The 27894-nt window shown below is 42.8% G+C and overlaps 1 protein-coding gene across 1 annotated transcript in view; it reads left to right on the forward strand.

Moving 5' to 3' along the window:
* The window catches only part of AFAP1L2 (actin filament associated protein 1 like 2), a 195719-nt gene that overhangs the window by 137995 nt on the left and 29830 nt on the right, over positions 1 to 27894 (forward strand). Inside the window, exons 10-14 of the mRNA XM_073684655.1 lie at positions 1754 to 1858; positions 5260 to 5471; positions 15436 to 15581; positions 15844 to 15952; positions 26732 to 26938. Of these exons, the coding sequence (XP_073540756.1) occupies positions 1754 to 1858; positions 5260 to 5471; positions 15436 to 15581; positions 15844 to 15952; positions 26732 to 26938 (779 nt within the window). The remainder of the gene's footprint in view (positions 1 to 1753; positions 1859 to 5259; positions 5472 to 15435; positions 15582 to 15843; positions 15953 to 26731; positions 26939 to 27894) is intronic.

A 27894-nucleotide genomic window follows, 5' to 3' on the forward strand; every position in this document is an offset into this window, starting at 1 on the left:
AAATCTGCAGGGGGTTGAATACTACTTGTAGGCACTGTATATACAGGACAGGAGGAGTGGTACTGTACAGTGTATATATACAGGAGGAGTGGTACTGTACAGTGTATATATACAGGAGGAGTGGTACTGTGCAGTGTATATATACAGGACAGGAGGAGTGGTACTGTGCAGTGTATATATACAGGACAGGAGGAGTGGTACTGTGCAGTGTATATATACAGGACAGGAGGAGTGGTACTGTGCAGGGTATATATACAGGACAGGAGGAGTGGTACTGTGCAGTGTATATATACAGGAGGAGTGGTACTGTGCAGTGTATATATACAGGACAGGAGGAGTGGTACTGTGAAGGGTATATATACAGGACAGGAGGAGTGGTACTGTACAGTGTATATATACAGGAGGAGTGGTACTGTGCAGTGTATATATACAGGACAGGAGGAGTGGTACTGTGCAGTGTATATATACAGGACAGGAGGAGTGGTACTGTGCAGTGTATATATACAGGACAGGAGGAGTGGTACTGTGCAGGGTATATATACAGGAGGAGTGGTACTCTGCAGTGTATATATACAGGACAGGAGGAGTGGTACTGTGCAGGGTATATATACAGGACAGGAGGAGTGGTACTGTGCAGGGTATATATACAGGACAGGAGGAGTGGTACTGTGCAGTGTATATATACAGGACAGGAGGAGTGGTACTCTGCAGTGTATATATACAGGACAGGAGAAGTGGTACTGTGCAGTGTATATATACAGGACAGGAGGAGTGGTACTGTGCAGTGTATATATACAGGACAGGAGGAGTGGTAGTGTGCAGTGTATATACAGGAGGAGTGGTACTGTGCAGTGTATATATACAGGAGGAGTGGTACTGTGCAGTGTATATATACAGGAGGAGTGGTACTGTACAGTGTATATATACAGGAGGAGTGGTACTGTGCAGTATATATATACAGGACAGGAGGAGTGGTACTGTGCAGTGTATATATACAGGACAGGAGGAGTGGTACTGTGCAGGGTATATATACAGGACAGGAGGAGTGGTACTGTGCAGTGTATATATACAGGAGGAGTGGTACTGTGCAGTGTATATATACAGGGGCAGTGATACTGTGCATTGACCCAGTGAGGACACATTGTGACTTCTCCAGAGCTCCTGATAATGGGGGGCCGTGTACGGGAGCGTTGGCCGCTGGTTCCAGTGACTGCCCCCTGTGTGAGGCGGATGATGATGATTTTACAGTCGGACCCTCTTAGTCCGGACTCACAATGACTCTTTGTGCGGAGACGTTCGGCTTCTGTGGACAATTATAGAGCAGAAATAGGAAGCAACAAAATAAAATCCTGCGTCGTCTCGTTCCTCGTCGGATCCTGTACAGAACGTCCTCGACCCTGTGTCGCCCTCTCACTTTTGTGCCCCTCGTTAGTCCTTCTTTTAGGGGATTCGGCTTTTTTTTTACCTCTGATTCTGTCTTTTTGGAGTTTTCTATTCTACATTAATCCTAAAATGAGCCACAAGTCCTTGTTCCGTGTGAATTCTCCGTGTAGAGACCTCCCCGATGATTTTTGGGGTCAGTGTAAGTTGAAATCTTCTTTTGAGACTTGACCCCATTTCAGAGATATATTAGATACATAATATATTAGATACATATAACAGTATGTGTCCTGCTGGGCTGGAGCTAAGGTTACACTGAGCCCCCAATCATCGGCCGATATTAATGGTGTCCTCATGTCTGTGCCCCCTCCAGTGAAGAAGAAAGGTCCATCGGGCCTGAAACTCAGCAACCTCATGAATCTGGGAAGAAAGAAGTCTGCCTCGATGGAGAGTCCGGAGAAGACGCTGGAGACCTCCAGTACGTGGCCGTTACTTATTGCCCATTTTATATAATCTCAGTATTGTGTTATATAATATGTGATCCTGGGAAGCAGATGAACGTTCACACCAGAACATCGTCCATCAATGCTCAGTAATCCCCCCATACCATGCCCACGTCACTGCACCGGTATTGCCTCACACTGGGCAGGGGTCTCTCATTCAGTGGTGGTCCACGGCACGTGACTCATGGCTAGGTCACTAGTTTCCTTAAGCAGAGAGTTACTTTGGTTCCACTACTTTGATATTGATGATTTCCCCTGAGGAATAGGCCATCAATATCAGACCGGTGGGGGCTACAACCAGACTCAAGTGAGCAGGATCGGATCTGCAGTACCCGGTAGTGGCCACTAGCAGCGCTGTTTCTGTTGACCGCTGATTGACGGGGTCCCCCACCGACCAGATATTGATGAGCAATGGATGGGTAACCAATATCATGTAGTAAAACAATCCCTTAATGTTTGGGGATCTGGTGGTCTACGGCAGAGAAAATGTTAATAATTAGATCAATGGTGGTCCGCAGTCAGAGGGGTGATTAACAGTTGAGTCCCTGGTGGTCCAGGAAAGAGGGGTAAATAGTTGGGTCCCTGGTGGTCCAGGGCAGAGAGCGCCATTATCTCTTCCTTCACATCTCATAACTTCCTATTTCTTGCTTCTTTTTGAGATCGTTGGTGACAGCTGATATGGCCGCCACAGCTTCCTTACATGATGTCATTCAGCTTTCTCAGTCTCCTGAATGGGAAAACTGTCAAGTTTTGTAGCAAGAAGAGAGAAAGTGACGAAGGATCAGATGGAGGGAACAGATGTAATATTCATCCAGGTCTCCGTTGTATAACCAGCAGAATGCAGTGCTCAGCGGCAGCGGTATGCGCCTCGTGCACTGGAGGGGCGCGGTCTCTGCGCCTCGTGCACTGGAGGGGCGCGGTCTCTGCGCCTCGTGCACTGGAGGGGCGCGGTCTCTGCGCCTCGTGCACTGGAGGGGCGCGGTCTCTGCGCCTCGTGCACTGGAGGGGCGCGGTCTCTGCGCCTCGTGCACTGGAGGGGCGCGGTCTCTGCGCCTCGTGCACTGGAGGGGCGCGGTCTCTGCGCCTCGTGCACTGGAGGGGCGCGGTCTCTGCGCCTCGTGCACTGGAGGGGCGCGGTCTCTGCGCCTCGTGCACTGGAGGGGCGCGGTCTCTGCGCCTCGTGCACTGGAGGGGCGCGGTCTCTGCGCCTCGTGCACTGGAGGGGCACGGTCTCTGCGCCTCGTGCACTGGAGGGGCACGGTCTCTGCGCCTCGTGCACTGGAGGGGCGCGGTCTCTGCGCCTCGTGCACTGGAGGGGCGCGGTCTCTGCGCCTCGTGCACTGGAGGGGCGCGGTCTCTGCGCCTCGTGCACTGGAGGGGCGCGGTCTCTGCGCCTCGTGCACTGGAGGGGCGCGGTCTCTGCGCCTCGTGCACTGGAGGGGCGCGGTCTCCTCGAGCAGTATGTGTCTGCTGCGTCACATGCTCCGCCCTCTTATGCATCATGGAAATACATTGCAACAATTACTGCGATATTTGTTACATTGTATCTGGTTATTTTGGGAGCATATTTCTGGGTATAAATCATTCTGATGCGCTGCAGGATCTGGATTTCTGTGTTAGATCAATTTAGGAGTATAAAGTCACGGCTCCACTATCAGTATTTGGTCAGTATTCTGTCAGTATTTTTTCTCAGGAGCCAAAACCAGGTGAGGAACAATCAGAGAAAAGGTAGAATAGAAACAAGTCACCAATTCTGCATTTATCACCCACTCCTGAGAAAAAATACTGACCGAATACTGACCAGATACTGATAGTGGGGCCGTTTCCTATTAGTGAGTCTGATTAACCTCAGATATTGTGACGAGAGGGGTCCTTGTACTGATCCCTTCCTGACGCTTCCCGCAGGACCCTCAGGCTGTGTGCCCACTATGCATTTTTCAAGCGTTTCTGCTGCTTGGTAATCCGTGCCCCATGGTCCCCAATGATAATCCGCGTGTGCTGTGCACATGCTGCGGAAATTTCCGCTACGGATTATCATTGCGGAACAATCCGCAGCATGTCCATTAATTTTGCGGACACGCAGCGTAATCGCCGCCATTGACTTGCATTGAAACACTCAATATCCGTGTCAGCACATTTGCAGACACGGATATGAAGCGATTCAATGTGCGGATGGTACCCGGGTCTGGAGAAGAGGAGACTCTCATCCAGACCTGGGTACCATGGTACCTGTAAAAAAAAGAACTTAAAATAAAAAATAAAGATACTTACCTTCCGATGTCCCCCGGTCTCCTCAGCGATGCGTCCGGTGTGTTGGACGGCTCGCGGTGGTGCGAGGACCTGACATGATGTCATTGAGTCATGTGACAGGTCACGCGACCGCCGACGTTAGCGGTCGCGTGACCTGTCACATGACTCAATGACCTCATCGCAGGTCCTTCACACCACCGCGAGACACCGGGGAGACCGAACGGAGCGGAGAAGGAGACTGGGGGCCATCGGAAGGTAAGTATCTTTATTTTTTACCATTCTTATTCTTTTTTTTTAACTATTACTTGGTCACACTATATATGCCGGTTGCTGGTTGCATGGATTTATATAGTGTGAACAAGTTGTCAAGCACTTTTCCAAGTGATGCTAAAATCGCTTGGAAAAGCGCTTGATAACCCGCATGCAGAAATGCTGCAAAAACGCTTGACAAACGCTTCTACCTGGCGGGAAAAACGCATGTAAAATCCACAGGCGTTTTTCCTGCCAGGGAGAAGCGTAAAAAATCTGCAGCATTTCTGCATCGTGGGCATATAGCCTTACAGTCACATCATCTCATTCCGTCTGTACATGTGTTGTATTATTCCATGTGCAGTGAGCTCCCCCTAGTGGTGACTGCAGGTAAACAGCTTTCTACATCTTTCAATGGCTGCAGTACAATACAATCCATGGCAAAAAAAAAATGCTCACATAAATCCAACTAACGTTCAATCTAATAAAGGTGCAGTGCACTGACAGAGACCACTGGTCGTCTCCCGGGTGCAAACGATCGGGTAGAAGACAGGAAAACATCCAGCAACCACAATGGAAGGACTATAAAAACATTATTTATTACTAACTATTAAAATATCAAAAGGGAAAAAATAAAATAAACACACTATGGCCTACATGTATCGAGCACTAAGGCTCTTAATCAACACATGAGCCTTTTTTATTTTTTCCCTTATGATATTCTAATACATAATGGATTTCTAGTCCTTCTATTGCTTCTTCCTGCAATACAATCCACACCGGCCAACGCCGAGAAAAAGGACATACCGAGGATAAGAACGCACAAAAAAACCTCTTTAGTTGTACTTGAATCTTCATTTTCTCTAATTACCTGCAGATTATCTAAACGTGTTAATAAACAGTCACTGGAAATCTCGATATTGCTGCATAAAGGACGGACAGCTGCATTTCTATCAAGACCGGAACAGGAATAAAATAGCCACACAACCAGTGTCCCTAATAGGCTGCGACATCATCCCACAGCCCACCCCGGACCACCTGTATTCCTTCCGCATCGTGCATAACGGGGAAGAGATCGCCACAATGGAGGTAATAATCGCTAAGAATATAACAACTATAATACTGCCCCCTATGTACAAGAATATAACTACTATAATACTGCCCCTATGTGCAAGAATATAACTACTATAATACTGCTCCTATATACAAGAATATAACTACTATAATACTGTCTCTATGTACAAGAATATAACTACTATAATACTGCCCCCTATGTACAAGAATATAACTACTATAATACTGCCCCCTATGTACAAGAATATAACTACTATAATACTGCCCCTATGTGCAAGAATATAACTACTATAATACTGCTCCTATGTGCAAGAATATAACTACTATAATACTGCTCCTATATACAAGAATATAACTACTATAATACTGCCTCTATGTACAAGAATATAACTACTATAATACTGCCCCTATGTACAGGAATATAACTACTATAATACTGCCCCCTATGTACAATAATATAACTACTATAATACTGCTCCTATTTACAAGAATATAACTACTATAATACTGCCCCCTATGTACAAGAATATATCTACTATAATACTGCCCCTATGTACAGGAATATAACTACTATAATACTGTTCCCAATGTACAAGAATATAGCTACTATAATACTGCCCCCTATGTACAAGAATATAACTACTATAATACTGCTCCTATGTACAAGAATATATCTACTATAATACTGCTCCTATGTGCAAGAATATAGCTACTATAATACTGCCCCTATGTACAAGAATATAACTACTATAATACTGCCCCCTATGTACAGGAATATAAGTACTATAATACTGCTCCTATATACAAGAATATAACTACTATAATACTGCCCCCTATGTACAAGAATATAACTACTATAATACTGCTCCTATTTACAAGAATATAACTACTATAATACTGCCCCTATGTACAAGAATATAACTACTATAATACTGCCCCCTATGTACAAGAATATAACTACTATAATACTGCTCCTATGTACAAGAATATAACTACTATAATACTGCCCCCTATGTACAAGAATATAACTACTATAATACTGCTCCTATGTACAAGAATATAACTACTATAATTCTGCTCCTATGTGCAAGAATATAACTACTATAATACTGCCCCTATGTACAAGAATATAACTACTATAATACTGCTCCTATGTACAAGAATATAACTACTATAATACTGCCCCCTATGTACAAGAATATATCTACTATAATTCTGCTCCTATGTGCAAGAATATAACTACTATAATACTGCCCCTATGTACAAGAATATAACTACTATAATACTGCTCCTATGTACAAGAATATAACTACTATAATACTGCTCCTATGTACAAGAATATAACTACTATAATACTGCCCCCTATGTACAAGAATATAACTACTATAATACTACCCCTATGTACAAGAATATAACTACTATAATACTGCCCCTATGTACAAGAATATAACTACTATAATACTGCTCCTATGTACAAGAATATAACTACTATAATACTGCCCCTATGTACAAGAATATAACTACTATAATACTGCCCCTATGTACAATAATATAACTACTATAATACTGCTCCCTATGTACAAGAATATAACTATTATAATACTGCCCCTATGTACAAGAATATAACTACTATAATACTTCCCCCTATGTACAAGAATATAACTACTATAATACTGCCCCCTATGTACAAGAATATAACTACTATAATACAGCTCCCTATGTACAATAATATAACTACTATAATACTGCCCCTATGTACAAGAATATAACTACTATAATACTGCCCCCTATGTATGAGAATATAGCTACAATAATACAGCTCCTATGTACAAGAATATAACTACTATAATACTGCCCCCTATGTACAAGAATATAACTACTATAATACCGTCTCTATGTACAAGAATATAACTACTATAATACTGCTCCTATGTACAAGACTATAACTACTATAATACTGCCCCTATGTACAAGACTATAACTACTATAATACTGCCCCTATGTACAAGAATATAACTACTTTAATACTGCCCCTATGTACAAGAATATAACTACTATAATACTGCCCCTATGTACAAGAATATAGCTACAATAATACTGCCCCCTATGTACAAGAATATAACTACTATAATACTGCCCCTATGTACAATAATATAACTGCTATAATACTGCCCCCTATGTACAATAATATAACTGCTATAATACTGCCCCCTATGTACAAGAATATATCTACTATAATACTGCCCCCTATGTACAAGAATATAACTACTATAATACTGCTACTATGTACAAGAATATAACTACTATAATACTGCTCCTATGTACAAGAATATAACTACTATAATACTGCCCCCTATGTACAAGAATATAACTACTATAATCCTGCCCCCTATGTACAAGAATATAACTACTATAATACTGCCCCTATATACAAGAATATAGCTACAATAATACTGCCCCCTATGTACAAGAATATAACTACTATAATACTGCCCCTATGTACAATAATATAACTGCTATAATACTGCCCCCTATGTACAATAATATAACTGCTATAATACTGCCCCCTATGTACAAGAATATATCTACTATAATACTGCCCCCTATGTACAAGAATATAACTACTATAATACTGCTACTATGTACAAGAATATAACTACTATAATACTGCTCCCTATGTACAAGAATATAACTGCTATGATACTGCTCCCTATGTACAAGAATATAACTACTATAATACTGCTCCTATATACAAGAATATAACTACTATAATACTGCTCCTATGTACAAGAATATAACTACTATAATACTGCCCCCTATGTACAAGAATATATCTACTATAATACTGCCCCTATGTACAGGAATATAACTACTATAATACTGTTCCCAATGTACAAGAATATAGCTACTATAATACTGCCCCCTATGTACAAGAATATAACTACTATAATACTGCTCCTATGTACAAGAATATATCTACTATAATACTGCTCCTATGTGCAAGAATATAGCTACTATAATACTGCCCCTATGTACAAGAATATAACTACTATAATACTGCCCCCTATGTACAGGAATATAAGTACTATAATACTGCTCCTATATACAAGAATATAACTACTATAATACTGCCCCCTATGTACAAGAATATAACTACTATAATACTGCTCCTATTTACAAGAATATAACTACTATAATACTGCCCCTATGTACAAGAATATAACTACTATAATACTGCCCCCTATGTACAAGAATATAACTACTATAATACTGCTCCTATGTACAAGAATATAACTACTATAATACTGCCCCCTATGTACAAGAATATAACTACTATAATACTGCTCCTATGTACAAGAATATAACTACTATAATTCTGCTCCTATGTGCAAGAATATAACTACTATAATACTGCCCCTATGTACAAGAATATAACTACTATAATACTGCTCCTATGTACAAGAATATAACTACTATAATACTGCCCCCTATGTACAAGAATATATCTACTATAATTCTGCTCCTATGTGCAAGAATATAACTACTATAATACTGCCCCTATGTACAAGAATATAACTACTATAATACTGCTCCTATGTACAAGAATATAACTACTATAATACTGCTCCTATGTACAAGAATATAACTACTATAATACTGCCCCCTATGTACAAGAATATAACTACTATAATACTACCCCTATGTACAAGAATATAACTACTATAATACTGCCCCTATGTACAAGAATATAACTACTATAATACTGCTCCTATGTACAAGAATATAACTACTATAATACTGCCCCTATGTACAAGAATATAACTACTATAATACTGCCCCTATGTACAATAATAAAACTACTATAATACTGCTCCCTATGTACAAGAATATAACTATTATAATACTGCCCCTATGTACAAGAATATAACTACTATAATACTTCCCCCTATGTACAAGAATATAACTACTATAATACTGCCCCCTATGTACAAGAATATAACTACTATAATACAGCTCCCTATGTACAATAATATAACTACTATAATACTGCCCCTATGTACAAGAATATAACTACTATAATACTGCCCCCTATGTATGAGAATATAGCTACAATAATACAGCTCCTATGTAAAAGAATATAACTACTATAATACTGCCCCCTATGTACAAGAATATAACTACTATAATACCGTCTCTATGTACAAGAATATAACTACTATAATACTGCTCCTATGTACAAGACTATAACTACTATAATACTGCCCCTATGTACAAGACTATAACTACTATAATACTGCCCCTATGTACAAGAATATAACTACTTTAATACTGCCCCTATGTACAAGAATATAACTACTATAATACTGCCCCTATGTACAAGAATATAGCTACAATAATACTGCCCCCTATGTACAAGAATATAACTACTATAATACTGCCCCTATGTACAATAATATAACTGCTATAATACTGCCCCCTATGTACAATAATATAACTGCTATAATACTGCCCCCTATGTACAAGAATATATCTACTATAATACTGCCCCCTATGTACAAGAATATAACTACTATAATACTGCTACTATGTACAAGAATATAACTACTATAATACTGCTCCTATGTACAAGAATATAACTACTATAATACTGCCCCCTATGTACAAGAATATAACTACTATAATCCTGCCCCCTATGTACAAGAATATAACTACTATAATACTGCCCCTATATACAAGAATATAGCTACAATAATACTGCCCCCTATGTACAAGAATATAACTACTATAATACTGCCCCTATGTACAATAATATAACTGCTATAATACTGCCCCCTATGTACAATAATATAACTGCTATAATACTGCCCCCTATGTACAAGAATATATCTACTATAATACTGCCCCCTATGTACAAGAATATAACTACTATAATACTGCTACTATGTACAAGAATATAACTACTATAATACTGCTCCCTATGTACAAGAATATAACTGCTATGATACTGCTCCCTATGTACAAGAATATAACTACTATAATACTGCTCCTATATACAAGAATATAACTACTATAATACTGCTCCTATGTACAAGAATATAACTACTATAATACTGCCCCCTATGTACAAGAATATATCTACTATAATACTGCCCCTATGTACAGGAATATAACTACTATAATACTGTTCCCAATGTACAAGAATATAGCTACTATAATACTGCCCCCTATGTACAAGAATATAACTACTATAATACTGCTCCTATGTACAAGAATATATCTACTATAATACTGCTCCTATGTGCAAGAATATAGCTACTATAATACTGCCCCTATGTACAAGAATATAACTACTATAATACTGCCCCCTATGTACAGGAATATAAGTACTATAATACTGCTCCTATATACAAGAATATAACTACTATAATACTGCCCCCTATGTACAAGAATATAACTACTATAATACTGCTCCTATTTACAAGAATATAACTACTATAATACTGCCCCTATGTACAAGAATATAACTACTATAATACTGCCCCCTATGTACAAGAATATAACTACTATAATACTGCTCCTATGTACAAGAATATAACTACTATAATACTGCCCCCTATGTACAAGAATATAACTACTATAATACTGCTCCTATGTACAAGAATATAACTACTATAATTCTGCTCCTATGTGCAAGAATATAACTACTATAATACTGCCCCTATGTACAAGAATATAACTACTATAATACTGCTCCTATGTACAAGAATATAACTACTATAATACTGCCCCCTATGTACAAGAATATATCTACTATAATTCTGCTCCTATGTGCAAGAATATAACTACTATAATACTGCCCCTATGTACAAGAATATAACTACTATAATACTGCTCCTATGTACAAGAATATAACTACTATAATACTGCTCCTATGTACAAGAATATAACTACTATAATACTGCCCCCTATGTACAAGAATATAACTACTATAATACTACCCCTATGTACAAGAATATAACTACTATAATACTGCCCCTATGTACAAGAATATAACTACTATAATACTGCTCCTATGTACAAGAATATAACTACTATAATACTGCCCCTATGTACAAGAATATAACTACTATAATACTGCCCCTATGTACAATAATATAACTACTATAATACTGCTCCCTATGTACAAGAATATAACTATTATAATACTGCCCCTATGTACAAGAATATAACTACTATAATACTTCCCCCTATGTACAAGAATATAACTACTATAATACTGCCCCCTATGTACAAGAATATAACTACTATAATACAGCTCCCTATGTACAATAATATAACTACTATAATACTGCCCCTATGTACAAGAATATAACTACTATAATACTGCCCCCTATGTATGAGAATATAGCTACAATAATACAGCTCCTATGTACAAGAATATAACTACTATAATACTGCCCCCTATGTACAAGAATATAACTACTATAATACCGTCTCTATGTACAAGAATATAACTACTATAATACTGCTCCTATGTACAAGACTATAACTACTATAATACTGCCCCTATGTACAAGAATATAACTACTTTAATACTGCCCCTATGTACAAGAATATAACTACTATAATACTGCCCCTATGTACAAGAATATAGCTACAATAATACTGCCCCCTATGTACAAGAATATAACTACTATAATACTGCCCCTATGTACAATAATATAACTGCTATAATACTGCCCCCTATGTACAATAATATAACTGCTATAATACTGCCCCCTATGTACAAGAATATATCTACTATAATACTGCCCCCTATGTACAAGAATATAACTACTATAATACTGCTACTATGTACAAGAATATAACTACTATAATACTGCTCCTATGTACAAGAATATAACTACTATAATACTGCCCCCTATGTACAAGAATATAACTACTATAATCCTGCCCCCTATGTACAAGAATATAACTACTATAATACTGCCCCTATATACAAGAATATAGCTACAATAATACTGCCCCCTATGTACAAGAATATAACTACTATAATACTGCCCCTATGTACAATAATATAACTGCTATAATACTGCCCCCTATGTACAATAATATAACTGCTATAATACTGCCCCCTATGTACAAGAATATATCTACTATAATACTGCCCCCTATGTACAAGAATATAACTACTATAATACTGCTACTATGTACAAGAATATAACTACTATAATACTGCTCCCTATGTACAAGAATATAACTGCTATGATACTGCTCCCTATGTACAAGAATATAACTACTATAATACTGCTCCTATATACAAGAATATAACTACTATAATACTGCTCCTATGTACAAGAATATAACTACTATAATACTGCCCCCTATGTACAAGAATATAACTACTATAATACTGCCCCTATGTACAAGAATATAACTACTATAATACTGCCCCTATGTACAAGAATATAGCTACAATAATACTGCCCCCTATGTACAAGAATATAACTACTATAATACTGCCCCCTATGTACAAGAATATAACTACTATAATACTGCCCCCTATGTACAAGAATATAACTACTATAATACTGCCCCTATGTACAAGAATATAGCTACAATAATACTGCCCCCTATGTACAAGAATATAACTACTATAATACTGCCCCTATGTACAATAATATAACTGCTATAATACTGCCCCCTATGTACAATAATATAACTGCTATAATACTGCCCCCTATGTACAAGAATATATCTACTATAATACTGCCCCCTATGTACAAGAATATAACTGCTATAATACTGCCCCCTATGTACAAGAATATATCTACTATAATACTGCCCCCTATGTACAAGAATATAACTACTATAATACTGCTCCTATGTACAAGAATATAACTACTATAATACTGCTCCTATATACAAGAATATAACTACTATAATACTGCTCCTATGTACAAGAATATAACTACTATAATACTGCCCCCTATGTACAAGAATATAACTACTATAATACTGTCCCCTATGTACAAGAATATAACTACTATAATACTGTCCCCTATGTACAAGAATATAACTACTATAATACTGCTCCTATATACAAGAATATAACTACTATAATACTGCTCCTATCTACCAGAATATAACTACTATAATACTGCCCCCTATGTACAAGAATATAACTACTATAATACTGTCCCCTATGTACAAGAATATAACTACTATAATACTGTCCCCTATGTACAAGAATATAACTACTATAATACTGTCCCCTATGTACAAGAATATAACTACTATAATACTGCCCCCTATGTACAAGAATATAACTACTATAATACTGCTCCCTATGTACTAGAATATAACTACTATAATACTGCTCCTATGTATAAGAATATAACTACTATAATACTGCTTCCTATGTACAAGAATATAACTACTATAATACTGCCCCTATATCCAAGAATATAACTACTATAATACTGCTCCTATGTACAAGAATATAACTACTATAATACTGCTCCTATCTACCAGAATATAACTACTATAATACTGCTCTCTATGTACAAGAATATAACTACTATAATACTGCTCCCTATGTACAAGAATATAACTACTATAATACTGCTCCCTATGTACAAGAATATAACTACTATAATACTGCTCCTATGTACAAGAATATAGCTGCTATAATACTGACCCTATGTACAAGAATATAACTACTATAATACTGCCCCCTATGTACAAGAATATAACTACTATAATACTGCCCCTATGTACAAGAATATAACTACTATAATACTGCCCCCTATGTACAAGAATATAACTACTATAATACTGATCCCTATGTACATGGATATAACTACTATAATACCGCTCCCTATGTACAAGAATATAACTACTATAATACTGCTTCCTATGTACAAGAATATAATTACTATAATACTGTCCCCTATGTACAAGAATATAACTACTATGAATGCTGCCCCCTATGTACAAGAATATAACTACTATAATACTGCCCCCTATATACAAGAATATAACTACTATAATACTGCCCCTATGTACAAGAATATAATTACTATAATACTGCCCCCTATATACAAGAATATAACTACTATAATACTGCCCCCTATATACAAGAATATAACTACTATAATACTGCCCCCTATGTACAAGAATATAACTACTATAATACTGCTTCCTATTTACAAGAATATAACTACTATAATACTGCTCCTATGTACAAGAATATAACTACTATAATACTGCTCCCCATGTACAATAATATAACTACTATAATACTGCTCCTATGTACAAGAATATAACTACTATAATACTGCTCCTATGTACAAGAATATAACTACTATAATACTGCTCCTATGTACAAGAATATAACTACTATAATACTGCTCCTATGTACAAGAATATAACTACTATAATACTGCTCCTATGTACAAGAATATAACTACTATAATACTGCTCCCTATGTACAAGAATATAACTACTATAATACTGCTCCTATGTACAAGAATATAACTACTATAATACTGCTCCTATGTACAAGAATATAACTACTATAATACTTCCCCTATGTACAAGAATATAACTACTATAATACAGCTCCTATGTACAAGAATATAACTACTATAATACAGCACCTTGTATAGGTTTCCTCGCAGTTGTAGACTCTGCCGCCCTCTGGTGGAGATGATGTTTATTGTCAGTTTTCTTAGAAGACCTCTGTGCGTTTCTCACGGCTTCTGGATGTCAGAACTTCCTTTGAAGATTTCACATAATCGTCATCTCTTGAATTTGTCATGAAATATTTCTCCTTCCTCTGGATTTGGTGTTTAGAGCTTGTCCTTTCTCAGAAATGAGCGTTTTTCCTTTATCTGCAGAATCTTTGACTATTTGGTGACAATTTGAAATTTGTTGCTCTCATTTCGCTATTTTCATGTTCCGCATTTTACAATAGGCGAAGTCTTCGGAGGACATGGGCCACTGGCTGGGGCTTCTCTTGTCTGAATCTGGCTCAAAAACTGATCCAGAGGAATTCAACTATGACTACGTTGACGCTGAGCGCGTTTCCTGCATCGTGAGCGCCGCCAAAAACTCATTTTTGTGAGTATCTGAAGTCGCCATTTTCATGAGGGATGTATGGATATAGTTGTCTAGGGTCAGTACACATATAATACTGCCATAGAGTTCACATATAATACTGCCAGACACAATGTCTGCTGCTGCATAGACACAGTACAGACTCTAAGCAGACTGCACAGCACTATTTCCAGCGCTCAGCGTTGCTTTATATACATGATCAACATCCCCAACAGTGCAGTCACCAGCGCCCCCTCCGGTCATTCATCGTTTCACTTCTTTGCAGCTTGATGCAGAGGAAATACTCTGAGCCGAACACATACATAGACAACCCGCGCAATGGGAGGAGTCAGCAGGACGACCTGTACGACGACGTGGATGTGTCAGATACAATGGTGAGTAACAGCAGGGGTGAATGGTGCACGACTCAAAATATATCCCACAGTGAGCGCAGCTCCGGAGTATAATGCAGGATGTAACTCCGGATCAGTAATGTAATGTATGAAAACAGTGACTGCACCAGCAGAATAGTGAGTGCAGCTTTGATCAGCTGTTGTTCACTGTGGTGATTGTGGGTGTGGTGGCTGCAGATCCTGCTGTGCGCTCCTGAGCTCCAGAGAACCAACACCTCTCCACCTGGGGATCTGCTCTCTCTCCTACCCAGGGAGGGAGTGGGTTTCCTGGGATGAGTGATGGAGCCAAGTCCCAGGCTTCTGCTTCCCAAACCAGGCCGGCGGGGGGCAGGAGAAACCAGCAACCGGCCTGCACATCGGAGGACTCGGGGGTGAGACGCTCCACCAGGAGTCGCAGCAATGTGGCTCCTACTCCCCCTGGGACTGTGGAGACTCCTAGAAGCCGCAAGGCTTCCAGCTTGGAGTAAAAGCCTGACAGCGTACATGATGGTGCTCCTTCCGGAGGAAAGCTGAGTGCTCACGGAGGTGAGGCCGACCTCACTGAGGAGGGTTGGGCGCTGCAGAGACCCCGGGAGTCTGTGTCCACCTATGCCTCCCGGGTCATGATCCACCTCCGTGAGTATGAAGATGCGAGTAAGCTGGTCAGGAGGCTTCGGGAGGAGCTGCGCTGCACAAGCGCCAAAGCTGCAGGTGCCTCCAAATCGAGGAATACAAAGCTCCAGGCTGAGATAAAGAGGCTAACAACTGAGATTAATGTGCTGGAACTAAGGAAAGCTGTCATCAGGGAGCAGAGTGGTCCATTTAAGGAAAAACTAATTAATGAAGACCGATTCAGAGAATGGCTGATAACAGAGAGCAAAGGCAGATGAGGCTGCAGCATGAGAGCCAGGTGGATGATGAGAGTGATGATGACCAGCAGGAATCCCCACCTGGCAGCCTGCAAAGTCACCCGCAGGCCACGTGCAGCGAGCTCTCTGCAGGACAGGCGATAGTGACATACGGTCGCAGTTCTGCCGTCTCTGGGGAGGACAGTGACAGCAGCGGCCAGGGAGGGGCGCTAATGGCCGAGATAAAGCTCCTGGAGTCCCCAGTGTGCCTCCAAAACTTCCATCTTGGTGATGATCTACCATAAGAGGCACCTGGGGGCCACAAAAAGGCAAAGAAGACCAAGCCAAACCTGCAGGAAGCGGTAAGCTATGTCTATGCCCCCCTCCCTTTACCTCCTGAGTCGGCGGCAGGCTCAGCTCGCTGTATAAGCCCCGTTGCCCAGCCCGGGTTCTGCTGTGGATCCGGTGCAAAGGCGCGGGGAGATTACAGAGCACGGTAGTGAGGCGCAGAGCTCCGTCTCTGCTTTTAGTAGCTGGGAAGCAGCAGGAGGTGCATCAGCCGAGAGGCTGGACAGTGAGGGCGGCCCGGCGGCGGGCGTTCGGTCAGGCCACGATGCTGTGGTGCGCTCCTCAGTGGGAGGGGGGAGCAGCCCGGTGTCGGGGGCAGCTCCGGTAGCCTCGGTGCCTCTGAATGTTGTTGCCCCTGATCAATTAGTTGAGAAGCGGCGGCAGTGTGAAGGGGCTGCTGGGGCTGAGAGTTTCAGTCCTCCTACTAAAGTGCTATTTTGTGTTGGCGTCGCTGGTCCAGAGGATCCTGATGCTAAAGATCAGCGGCCCTCACAGCAGCTAAAGATCAGCGGAGCATTATGCCGAATGCCAAACAGAAATTACCGACTGATGATGTGGAGGGCACACATAAGACCGGGGGTGAGGTTGCCTCCCGTTCTATGGAGGTGACTGAGCCCCTTGTGCCTGATGATGCTGAGGTCAATATGTCATCCACCATTGTTACTGGTCCAGCAGGAATGAATGAGGTGGTGGGGGTGAATGAGGCCAATTCATTGTCCAGTGGTGTGGTTGCTGGTTTGGTGCAGGGTGAGATGGAGGTGGGTAATGGTGATGCTGTTGGGGCTGATGTGGTCACTGGTCCGGTTGCCCCCCCGGGGGTGGCAACGCCTGTCCAGAGTTATGCCAGTGTCACCTCCGGGGCAAATAGGGCATCCTCCTCCTCGTCTCTGGGCTTTGGGGACGGCATGTTGCAACGGCGCCTTCTGGAGGCTCTAAAGAAGGGGGAGAGATCACTAATGGTAGAGGGTCGAGAGGTTGATCTATCCTTCTGGATAGAGAGGCATGGCCTCTGGGCCTTCCGAGAGCAAAAAGAGGGGGATACAGTGTGGTCCCTCCCAACAGCCGGGCCAGGGAGTGTGCATAGGAATGTGGTCCGTCTCCGGGGGAGGGGCAGTGATGCATGTCCTCCAAGGTCTAAAGTTGTGGAGCTCCTGCTGAGGATGTGCTTCAAGGCGATTGACATCTACGCCTTGATACATCCCTATTCCACGCCTGAGTTTGATGTCAGCTTTGTTCGGCCGGAGGGGCTTGAGCTCTTCTGGACGAATTATGAGTTGGCAAAAAATGAGCCCGGCTGGCGAGACTTTGCCGTTCAGGCTGTGTCTCTCCAAAACCAGATCAAGAAAGTGACCGTGATGACTCGTAACGAGTCGCTTTCTTGCTATGACATCATGACGTGGCTTGGTCGGTATGGAGAGGTGGTGGAGATGCCAAAGAAAAACCGCGACGAGTTTGGTATCTGGTCAGGGGCCTGGACGTTTATGGTAAAACTTAAGCGTTCAGGTGGTAAGGTTGCCCACATTCCATCATCTGCCTTCCTCGGTAGGGATCGTATCCTGGTCTTCTACCAGGGGCAACCGAAGCTCTGTCACAGGTGCGGCGACCCCACACACTTCAGTGCAAACTGCACCTGGCAGAAATGCGTGTTGTGTGGGGGTGTCGGCCATCTTGCTGCCTCTTGTGTGGAGATTAGGTGCCACCTGTGTGGTGAGTTGGGTCACCCATTCAGCCGTTGTCCTCGCTCCTTCGCTAATGCAGTCGAGACCCCGGTGGGAGAAAGCCGTGAGGCCGATTCTGCTGGGGAGGGGACTAGCAGGGGTGGGGGAGCTGAGGGGCCAGGGAAGAAAAGCAATAAAAAGACGCCTGCCCAGCTGAGGCGTCTAGACAAGCGCAGACAGGAGAGGGAGAGGGGCGAGCCCCAGACTACCGGGGCAGCCCCTGTCCTGGATGCCAGTCTTGCTGCTGAGGCCCCGAGGGATGATGAGTTGGATGAGGAGGTCAGGAGGATCCACAGGGAGGAAACCGCCTCTGCTTCAGAATCCTCCCATTATGAAAGTATGGATGAGGATAATAAGCGGTGGCTAGAGAACAAGCGTAAGCTCGGCACCAAAAAGAAGAGAAAGAAGGGAGATAAAACATCTTCTCCCGCTCTGACCAAGGTACCTAAGGAAGGTAAAACCGACTCCCCTCTGGTTGGTCTTTCTAACCGGTTCCAAGCCCTTGATAACATCTCTTCCTCTGAGGAGGAGGCTGAGGGTGAGGTTCCAGCTTCAGTGGAGCTTACAGGGGGCGCCGAGTCTCCTTCTCCTGGGGATGCAAGGTCCTTGGGGGGAGGGACTGGCCCAGAGTCCGGAGACAAGGACGAAAAAAGAAGGAAAAATGTGGGAATGGACACCTCTGTATCGTTAAAGAGGGGGAAGGATTCCTCGTCTGACGCAGAGGATAAGGGGAGTGGGAAGAAGAAAGCCATCTAACTCAATCACCAATGATGGCGGTACCTACTCCGTTGATGCTGGCGTCCATTAATGTCGCCAGCATTAAGTCAAATATGGCTAGATTTGCGGCCTTTGATTTTCTCAGCTGGGTTGAAGCTGACATTTTCTTTTTGCAAGAGACCAGGCTGCCAAACATGGCAGAGGTGAATAAAGCAAAGAGGGAGTGGAGACTCGGGCCCTCCTACTGGTCTCTTGCGGCCGAGCCGTATAGTGGAGTGGCGGTCCTTTTTTCCGCACCGGTAGAATGCCGACGGGTTATTGAGTTAGAAATGGGGAGGTGCCTGATATTAGATGTCCTCATGAAGGGACAAGAGCTCCGCCTCATTAACATCTATGGTCCCCAATCTAAGTGGGACCGGAAGTGTCTCTTTATGAGGATCAAGCCCTACCTTTTTACGAGTCGGCAGGTAGTCTTTGGAGGGGACTTCAACACTGTCACGAGGCCCCGGGATAGAGGAGGTTCCAGAGACAAGCTGACTTATGATAGCGTCGCCCTTAATAGTATAGCTAGTGAGGCTCGCCTGGTGGATGTCCACATCCGGCACACCCCAGGCCACGAGGGGTTCACCTATCATAGAGGTAACTGTAGGGCCAGGATAGACAGGTTGTATTTAAAGGAGGAAGCCGTCTCTTCAGCAGTATCTGTTGTTGAGGTGGAGTTCTCCGATCACTGTTTGATTTTGTTTTCCCTGAATGTTACAAAGACCCCCCGGATGGGAAGAGGCTTTTGGAGGCTCAATTTGTCTCTCTTGGAAGAAGCGGAGATAAGACAGTCCTTTGAGGATTTTCTTCAGAGCCAGGTACCCTTACTGGATCTTTGTAGTAGTAAGTCAGAGTGGTGGGAGATGTTCAAGAAAAGGGTGGCGAGATTCTTCCCCCAGCTCTCGAGCCTCAGGAGCCTGGACAGGTATTGCCTGTATCAGGGCCTGAGGAGGAAACTCGAGCATCTTGTCTCAACTGGAGGTAGCCGCGAGGAGATCTCAAGAGTGAAATCTTTGCTAATGAGGTGTCAGTATGATAGACACTCATCTTTGGTTTTTGAGAGGGATTACGGGAAGTACCGCTCGCCTGACCCTTACAGAAACTGCAAGATGTCATCGAATAGTAAAGTTGTTACAGGACTGGTTGACACTGCGGAGTCCCTGAAAAGATCCAGATCAGGGATCCTGGAGGTAGTCAGATCCTTCTACTCGCACCTCTTGGGGAAGAGGGATCTGGATTGGGATGAGATGTTGGATTTACTGGCTGAAGCTGTCCCCAAACCAGGGGTAGACCCCTCTCTTGGCGTTTTGACAGAGATGATCAGGGAAGAGGAAGTTAAGTTGGCGATTGAAGGGCTTGCCCTAAAGAAATCTCCCGGTCCAGATGGCTTAACATCTGAATTCTATAAGACCTTTAAGGACACCTTGGTTCCCCTCTTGACTGAGGTATTCAATGAGTGTCTTTCCTCGGGCACTCTGCCAAAGTCAATGAGGAGGTCTGCCCTGATCATCTTGTCAAAGGGTAAGGACCCATCTTGCATTGAGAATTGGTGTCCTATAGCGCTTCTCAATGCAGGCAGGAAGGTTTTGGCAAAGGTGCTGTTTAATCGGCTGGTAAAATTTGCGCCCCGACTCCTTTCGGGGGCCCAGCATTGCTCTGTTCCGGGCCGCAGTACAATTAGTGCTGTACTCTGTGTCCGAGAGGCGGTGGAGCAGGGTAGGGCTGGCCACTGGAAGGGGTACATGCTGTCATTGGACCAGGCAAAAGCGTTTGATCGGGTTAATCATGAGTACCTCTGGTCTGTCCTTCTGAGGTATGGCCTGCCGGGGGGGTTTGTTGATTGGCTTAAGACCTAGTACGCTGGGGCAGAGAGTTTCCCGCTTGTGAACTGTTGGATTGGCAGCTCTTTTGAGGTTGGATGTGGTGTTTGCCAGGGTTGTCCCTTGAGCCCGCTACTGTACGTGTTTGCGATTGACCCACTTCTTAGGAGGGTGGAGCGTGGACCGTTGGCTGGATCGGGATGGACCGGGCAGCACCGGAAGCCACTCTGAGAGTGGTGGCGTATGCCGATGACTTCACCGTTTTTGTTTCCTCTGATGGGGAGGCAGAATGGCTGATGTCAGAGGTAAATCGCTACTCGGAGGCATCCAGGTTTAAGAACAGCCGGGATAAGTGTGAGAGTCTCCGGCTGGGAGGAGGAGATCCTGGTTTTGATCTCCCGGACACCCTTCCAGAACCCAAAGTCTCTGTAAAAGTTCTTGGCATCGAATTTGGCCAGGGGGATTACCCCAAACAAAATTGGGACAGCAGGCTAGAGATCGCCACTCAGAAGGTGAACCAATGGAAGGGTTGGTCTTTGACCCTAAGGGCAAGGGTAAACCTGATCAAAACTTGCCTGCTCCCTTTGCTGATCTATCTGGGCAGTGTGTGCATCTTGCCGGAGCCTCTCTGGACTCGGGTCTACAGTTTGTTCTTCCAACTGTTATGGGGGAATAGACTGAACCTGGTCAAGAGGGAGGTTACTTACCGTACGAGGAGACTAGGAGGGTTGGGTATGGTCAACCCTGTGGTATTCCTTGTGAATACCTTCATTAAGATCAATATTGCAAACCTCTGGAAAGAGAGGGCTCCTCCGTGGGTATTCTCCTGTAAGGGATGGTTTCAGCCTTTCTTCCAGGAATGGCAGACAGGAGGGCAAGTGAAGGATCTACGCACACCGCATGGACATCTCCCGGCTTGTGCTACCCTGGTTCTGAAGGTAATTCGCCGGTGGGGTCTGGGAATGTGGGGGGTCAGGACTCTGCCAAGAAAGCTCCTTGACAAAAGGGTTCTGTTGACCCATTTTCAGAGGCCTGTGGCACTCAGGGATTGCCCAAGTCGGGATCTTGGGGTGGGTCTGCATCTTTTGAATTCTATCAGGATCCCCTCGAAGTTCTGGGACTTGGCTTGGCGCTGCTTCCATGGGAAACTGGGTGTGAGGGACAATCTGAAGTGTAGGAGCTCTGAGGACAGGAACTGTCCTCGGGAGCATTGTGGTACCATGCTTGAAAGCATGGACCACTTCCTGCTTTGTTGTCCCTTTAACACAGAGGTGTACAACAGGGTGGGCGCCTCCATTGGCTGGCCCCGGCTGGCCGGTCTCTCTTATGCGGAATGGGCCTATGGAGCATTCGGGGACCTGGGTGGTCGGGACCGCTGCACCTTATTTCTAGTTAGCGCAGTGGTTAGGTATCACACGTGGAACGCACGGTGCTTAGTATCGACGCAGCGGAAAATCCTCCCAGTGGACGAAGTGTTTAGGACCATACTCGGTGACCTGGTGAAGGTGCGTTCTCTGGAGTATGAGAGACTGGGTACATGGAGGGCCGCTCTCCTCTGGAGGGGCTTTTCTTTTAGTGTGCCCTAGTCTGGTCATCTCCTCTCCTGGTGGTGGGCTGCTGTTTTATTGATCAGTAGACAGTGATGTAGGGCTGCAGGCGCTGAACTTGGGCTTTGTCAGTTGTGGTTATTGTATTGTTTGTTTCTGTATATATTGTATATATGGGTTTGGGTGGAGGTGTTAGGTTGGGTGGAGGGAAAAGGGGGGAGGTGGGTTCATCTTGTGGGGCTTTGGGACACTGGTTATTTGGGGGAAAAACTGGCACTGCCTGATCTGGCCTATGGACGTTGGATATAGACGCAGGACCAGCTCTCAGGTCAGTGCCGGGGTTGGGAATGGTGGGCTTCAGTGTGGGGTGCTTAGTTTAGTCTTGTATATATTTGTATAGTTAGTATTTATTTATTTTTTTATTTTATATTATTTAAAAAATATATATATAAAAAAATAAAATAAAAAAAATGTATATGTATATATTAGTTTGTATATATTTTTATCGGCTATTGTTTATTTTACTTATTATATTGTTATTATTTGTTTGGTAACCGGACCAGATGTCACAGTGTAAGTTGTTATTATTGTGTATATATGTATAATATGTGTGTGAGGGGGGAGGGAGCGGCTGGACCAGTTCATTACATTGTTTATTTTCTGGTTATTAATTTTGTTATGTTTCTGTTATTATTATTGTTATGTTTTTCATTTTTATAATAAAAAGATCTACAGGATGTTACTCAGGATCAGTAATGTATGTACACAGTGACTGCACCAGCAGAATAGTGAGTGCAGCTCTGGAGTATAATACAGGATGTAACTCAGGATCAGTAATGTAATGTATGTACACAGTGACTGCATCAGCAGAATAGTGAGTGCAGCTCTGGAGTATAATACAGGAGGTAACTCAGGATCAGTAATGTATGTACACAGTGACTGCACCAGCAGAATAGTGAGTGCAGCTCTGGGGTATAATACAGGATGTAACTCAGGATCAGTAATGTAATGTATGTGCACAGTGACTGCACCAGCAGAATAGTGAGTGCAGCTCTGGAGTATAATACAGGAAGTAACTCAGGATCAGTAATGTAATGTATGTACACAGTGACTGCACCAGCAGAATAGTGAGTGCAGCTCTGGGGTATAATACAGGAGGTAACTCAGGATCAGTAATGTAATGTATGTGCACAGTGACTGCACCAGCAGAATAGTGAGTGCAGCTCTGGAGTATAATACAGGAAGTAACTCAGGATCAGTAATGTAATGTATGTACACAGTGACTGCACCAGCAGAATAGTGAGTGCAGCTCTGGGGTATAATACAGGAGGTAACTCAGGATCAGTAATGTAATGTATGTGCACAGTGACTGCACCAGCAGAATAGTGAGTGCAGCTCTGGAGTATAATACAGGATGTAACTCAGGATCAGTAATGTAATGTATGTAGACAGTGACTGCACCAGCAGAATAGTGAGTGCAGCTCTGGAGTATAATACAGGATGTAACTCAGGATCAGTAATGTAATGTATGTACACAGTGACTGCACCAGCAGAATAGTGAGTGCAGCTCTGGAGTATAATACAGGATGTAACTCAGGATCAGTAATGTAATGTATGTATACAGTGACTGCACCAGCAGAATAGTGAGTGCAGCTCTGCAGTATAATACAGGATGTAACTCAGGATCAGTAATGTAATATATGTACACAGTGACTGCACCAGCAGAATAGTGAGTGCAGCTCTGGAGCATAATACAGGAGGTAACTCAGGATCAGTAATGTAATGTATGTACACAGTGACTGCACCAGCAGAATAGTGAGTGCAGCTCTGGAGTATAATACAGGATGTAACTCAGGATCAGTAATGTAATGTATGTATACAGTGACTGCACCAGCAGAATAGTGAGTGCAGCTCTGGAGTATAATACCGGAGGTAACTCAGGATCAGTAATGTAATGTATGTACACAGTGACTGCACCAGCAGAATAGTGAGTTCAGCTCTGGAGTATAATACAGGAGGTAACTCAGGATCAGTAATGTAATGTATGTACACAGTGACTGCACCAGCAGAATAGTGAGTGCAGCTCTGGAGTATAATACAGGATGTAACTCAGGATCAGTAATGTAATGTATGTACACAGTGACTCCACCAGCAGAATAGTGAGTGCAGCTCTGGAGTATAATACAGGATGTAACTCAGGATCAGTAATGTAATGTATGTACACAGTGACTGCACCAGCAGAATAGTGAGTGCAGCTCTGGGGTATAATACAGGATGTAACTCAGGATTAGTAATGTAATGTATGTACACAGTGACTGCACCAGCAGAATAGTGAGTGCAGCTCTGGGGTATAATACAGGATGTAACTCAGGATCAGTAATGTAATGTATGTACACAGTGACTGCACCAGCAGAATAGTGAGTGCAGCTTTGGAGTATAATACAGGAGGTAACTCAGGATCAGTAATGTAATGTATGTACACAGTGACTGCACCAGCAGAATAGTGAGTGCAGCTCTGGAGTATAATACAGGATGTAACTCAGGATCAGTAATGTAATGTATGTACACAGTGACTGCACCAGCAGAATAGTGAGTGCAGCTCTGGAGTATAATACAGGATGTAGTTCAGGATCAGTAATGTAATGTATGTACACAGTGACTCCACCAGCAGAATAGTGAGTGCAGCTCTGGAGTATAATACAGGATGTAACTTAGGATCAGTAATGTAATGTATGTACACAGTGACTGCACCAGCAGAAAAGTGAGTGCAGCTCTGGGGTATAATACAGGATGTAACTCAGGATCAGTAATGTAATGTATATACACAGTGACTGCACCAGCAGAATAGTGAGTGCAGCTCTGGAGTATAATACAGGATGTAACTCAGGAGTAGTAATGTAATGTATGTACACAGTGACTGCACCAGCAGAATAGTGAGTGCAGCTCTGGAGTATAATACAGGATGTAACTCAGGATCAGTAATGTAATGTATATACACAGTGACTGCACTAGCAGAATAGTGAGTGCAGCTCTGGAGTATAATACAGGATGTAACTCAGGATCAGTAATGTAATGTATGTACACAGTGACTGCACCAGCAGAATAGTGAGTGCAGCTCTGGAGTATAATACAGGATGTAACTCAGGATCAGTAATGTAATGTATATACACAGTGACTGCACTAGCAGAATAGTGAGTGCAGCTCTGGAGTATAATACAGGATGTAACTCAGGATCAGTAATGTAATGTATGTACACAGTGACTGCACCAGCAGAATAGTGAGTGCAGCTCTGGAGTATAATACAGGATGTAACTCAGGATCAGTAATGTAATGTATATACACAGTGACTGCACTAGCAGAATAGTGAGTGCAGCTCTGGAGTATAATATAAGATGTAACTCAGCGTAGCTTTCAGGTTTGAAATCCCTGATAACAGGGTGTAGTACATTGTAGTCACCATCATATTCTGCATCGCTGTACAGACATCATCATCACTGTCCCCATCGGGGCTCACAATCTACATTCTCTATCAGTCTTTGGAGTGTGGGTGGAAAGCAGAGAACCCGGAGGAAACCCCCGCAAACATGGGGAGAACATACAAACTCCTTGCAGATGTCGTCCTTTGTGGGATTGGAACCAAATTCCCCAGTGCTGCAATGTGACAGTGCTAACCACTGAGCCACCTTTCTGGCCTCAGGTGACCCTCATGTTGTTTCTTTACCACTATTTCCGCTCTTTACAGGAAGAAGATCCCAAACCTGAGGTGCAGCCTGGAGAGGAGAACACTTACCTGGACCTGTTACCTGCAAAATCCTTCCTGCACAGATCAACCGGGAAAACACTGAGCTCCCCGGCCCCCTCCCCCACCCCTGAGAGGGAGAATAAAGTAGAGAAGGAACCAGAACCAGCACCTGGTAGAGAAGCAGAACCAGCGAGTCCCGGTGCAGAGGTGAGCGCCGCGCAGTGCAGAGCTGGAGCCGCAGCAATAATCCTCCTGTATCTGCAGATCCTCCTGCTCTTCTGCTGCAGGCTGTGCGCTACTGGTGTATACTGGTGTGCGTTACTGGTGTATACTGGTGTGCAATACTGGTGTGCAATACTGGTGTATACTAGTGTGCAATACTGGTGTATACTGGTGTGCAATACTGGTGTATACTGGTGTGCAATACTGGTGTGCAATACTGGTGTGCGATACTGGTGTATACTGGTGTGCGATACTGGTGTATACTGGTGTGCAATACTGGTGTGCAATACTGGTGTATACTAGTGTGCAATACTGGTGTATACTGGTGTGCAATACTGGTGTATACTGGTGTGCAATACTGGTGTATACTGGTGTGCAATACTGGTGTATACTGGTGTGCAATACTGGTGTATACTGGTGTGCAATACTGGTGTATACTGGTGTGCAATACTGGTGTATACTGGTGTGCAATACTGGTGTATACTGGTGTGCAATACTGGTGTTTGGTACTGGTGTATTGTATTGGTGTTTGGTACTGGTGTATACTGGTGTATGATACATGTGTATACTGGTGTATACTGGTTTATTGTACTGGTGTATGATACATGTGTATGGTACTGGTGTATTGTACAGGTTTTTACTGGTGTATGGTACTAGTGTACACTGGTGTATTGTGCTGGTGTATACTGGTGTATTGTGCTGGTGTATACTGGTGTATGATACATGTGTATGGTACTGGTGTATGATACATGTGTATGATACTGGTGTATACTGGTGTATTGTGCTGGTGTATACTGGTGTATGATACATGTGTATGGTACATGTGTATGGTACTGGTGTATGGTACTGGTGTATGATACATGTGTATGGTACTGGTGTATGATACATGTGTATGGTACTGGTGTATGATACATGTGTATGGTACTGGTGTATGGTACTGG

The sequence above is a fragment of the Phyllobates terribilis genome, unplaced genomic scaffold (assembly GCF_046119375.1).
Source record: "Phyllobates terribilis strain yellow unplaced genomic scaffold, ASM4611937v1 Scaffold_5__5_contigs__length_657084704, whole genome shotgun sequence".
NCBI lineage: Eukaryota > Metazoa > Chordata > Amphibia > Anura > Dendrobatidae > Phyllobates > Phyllobates terribilis.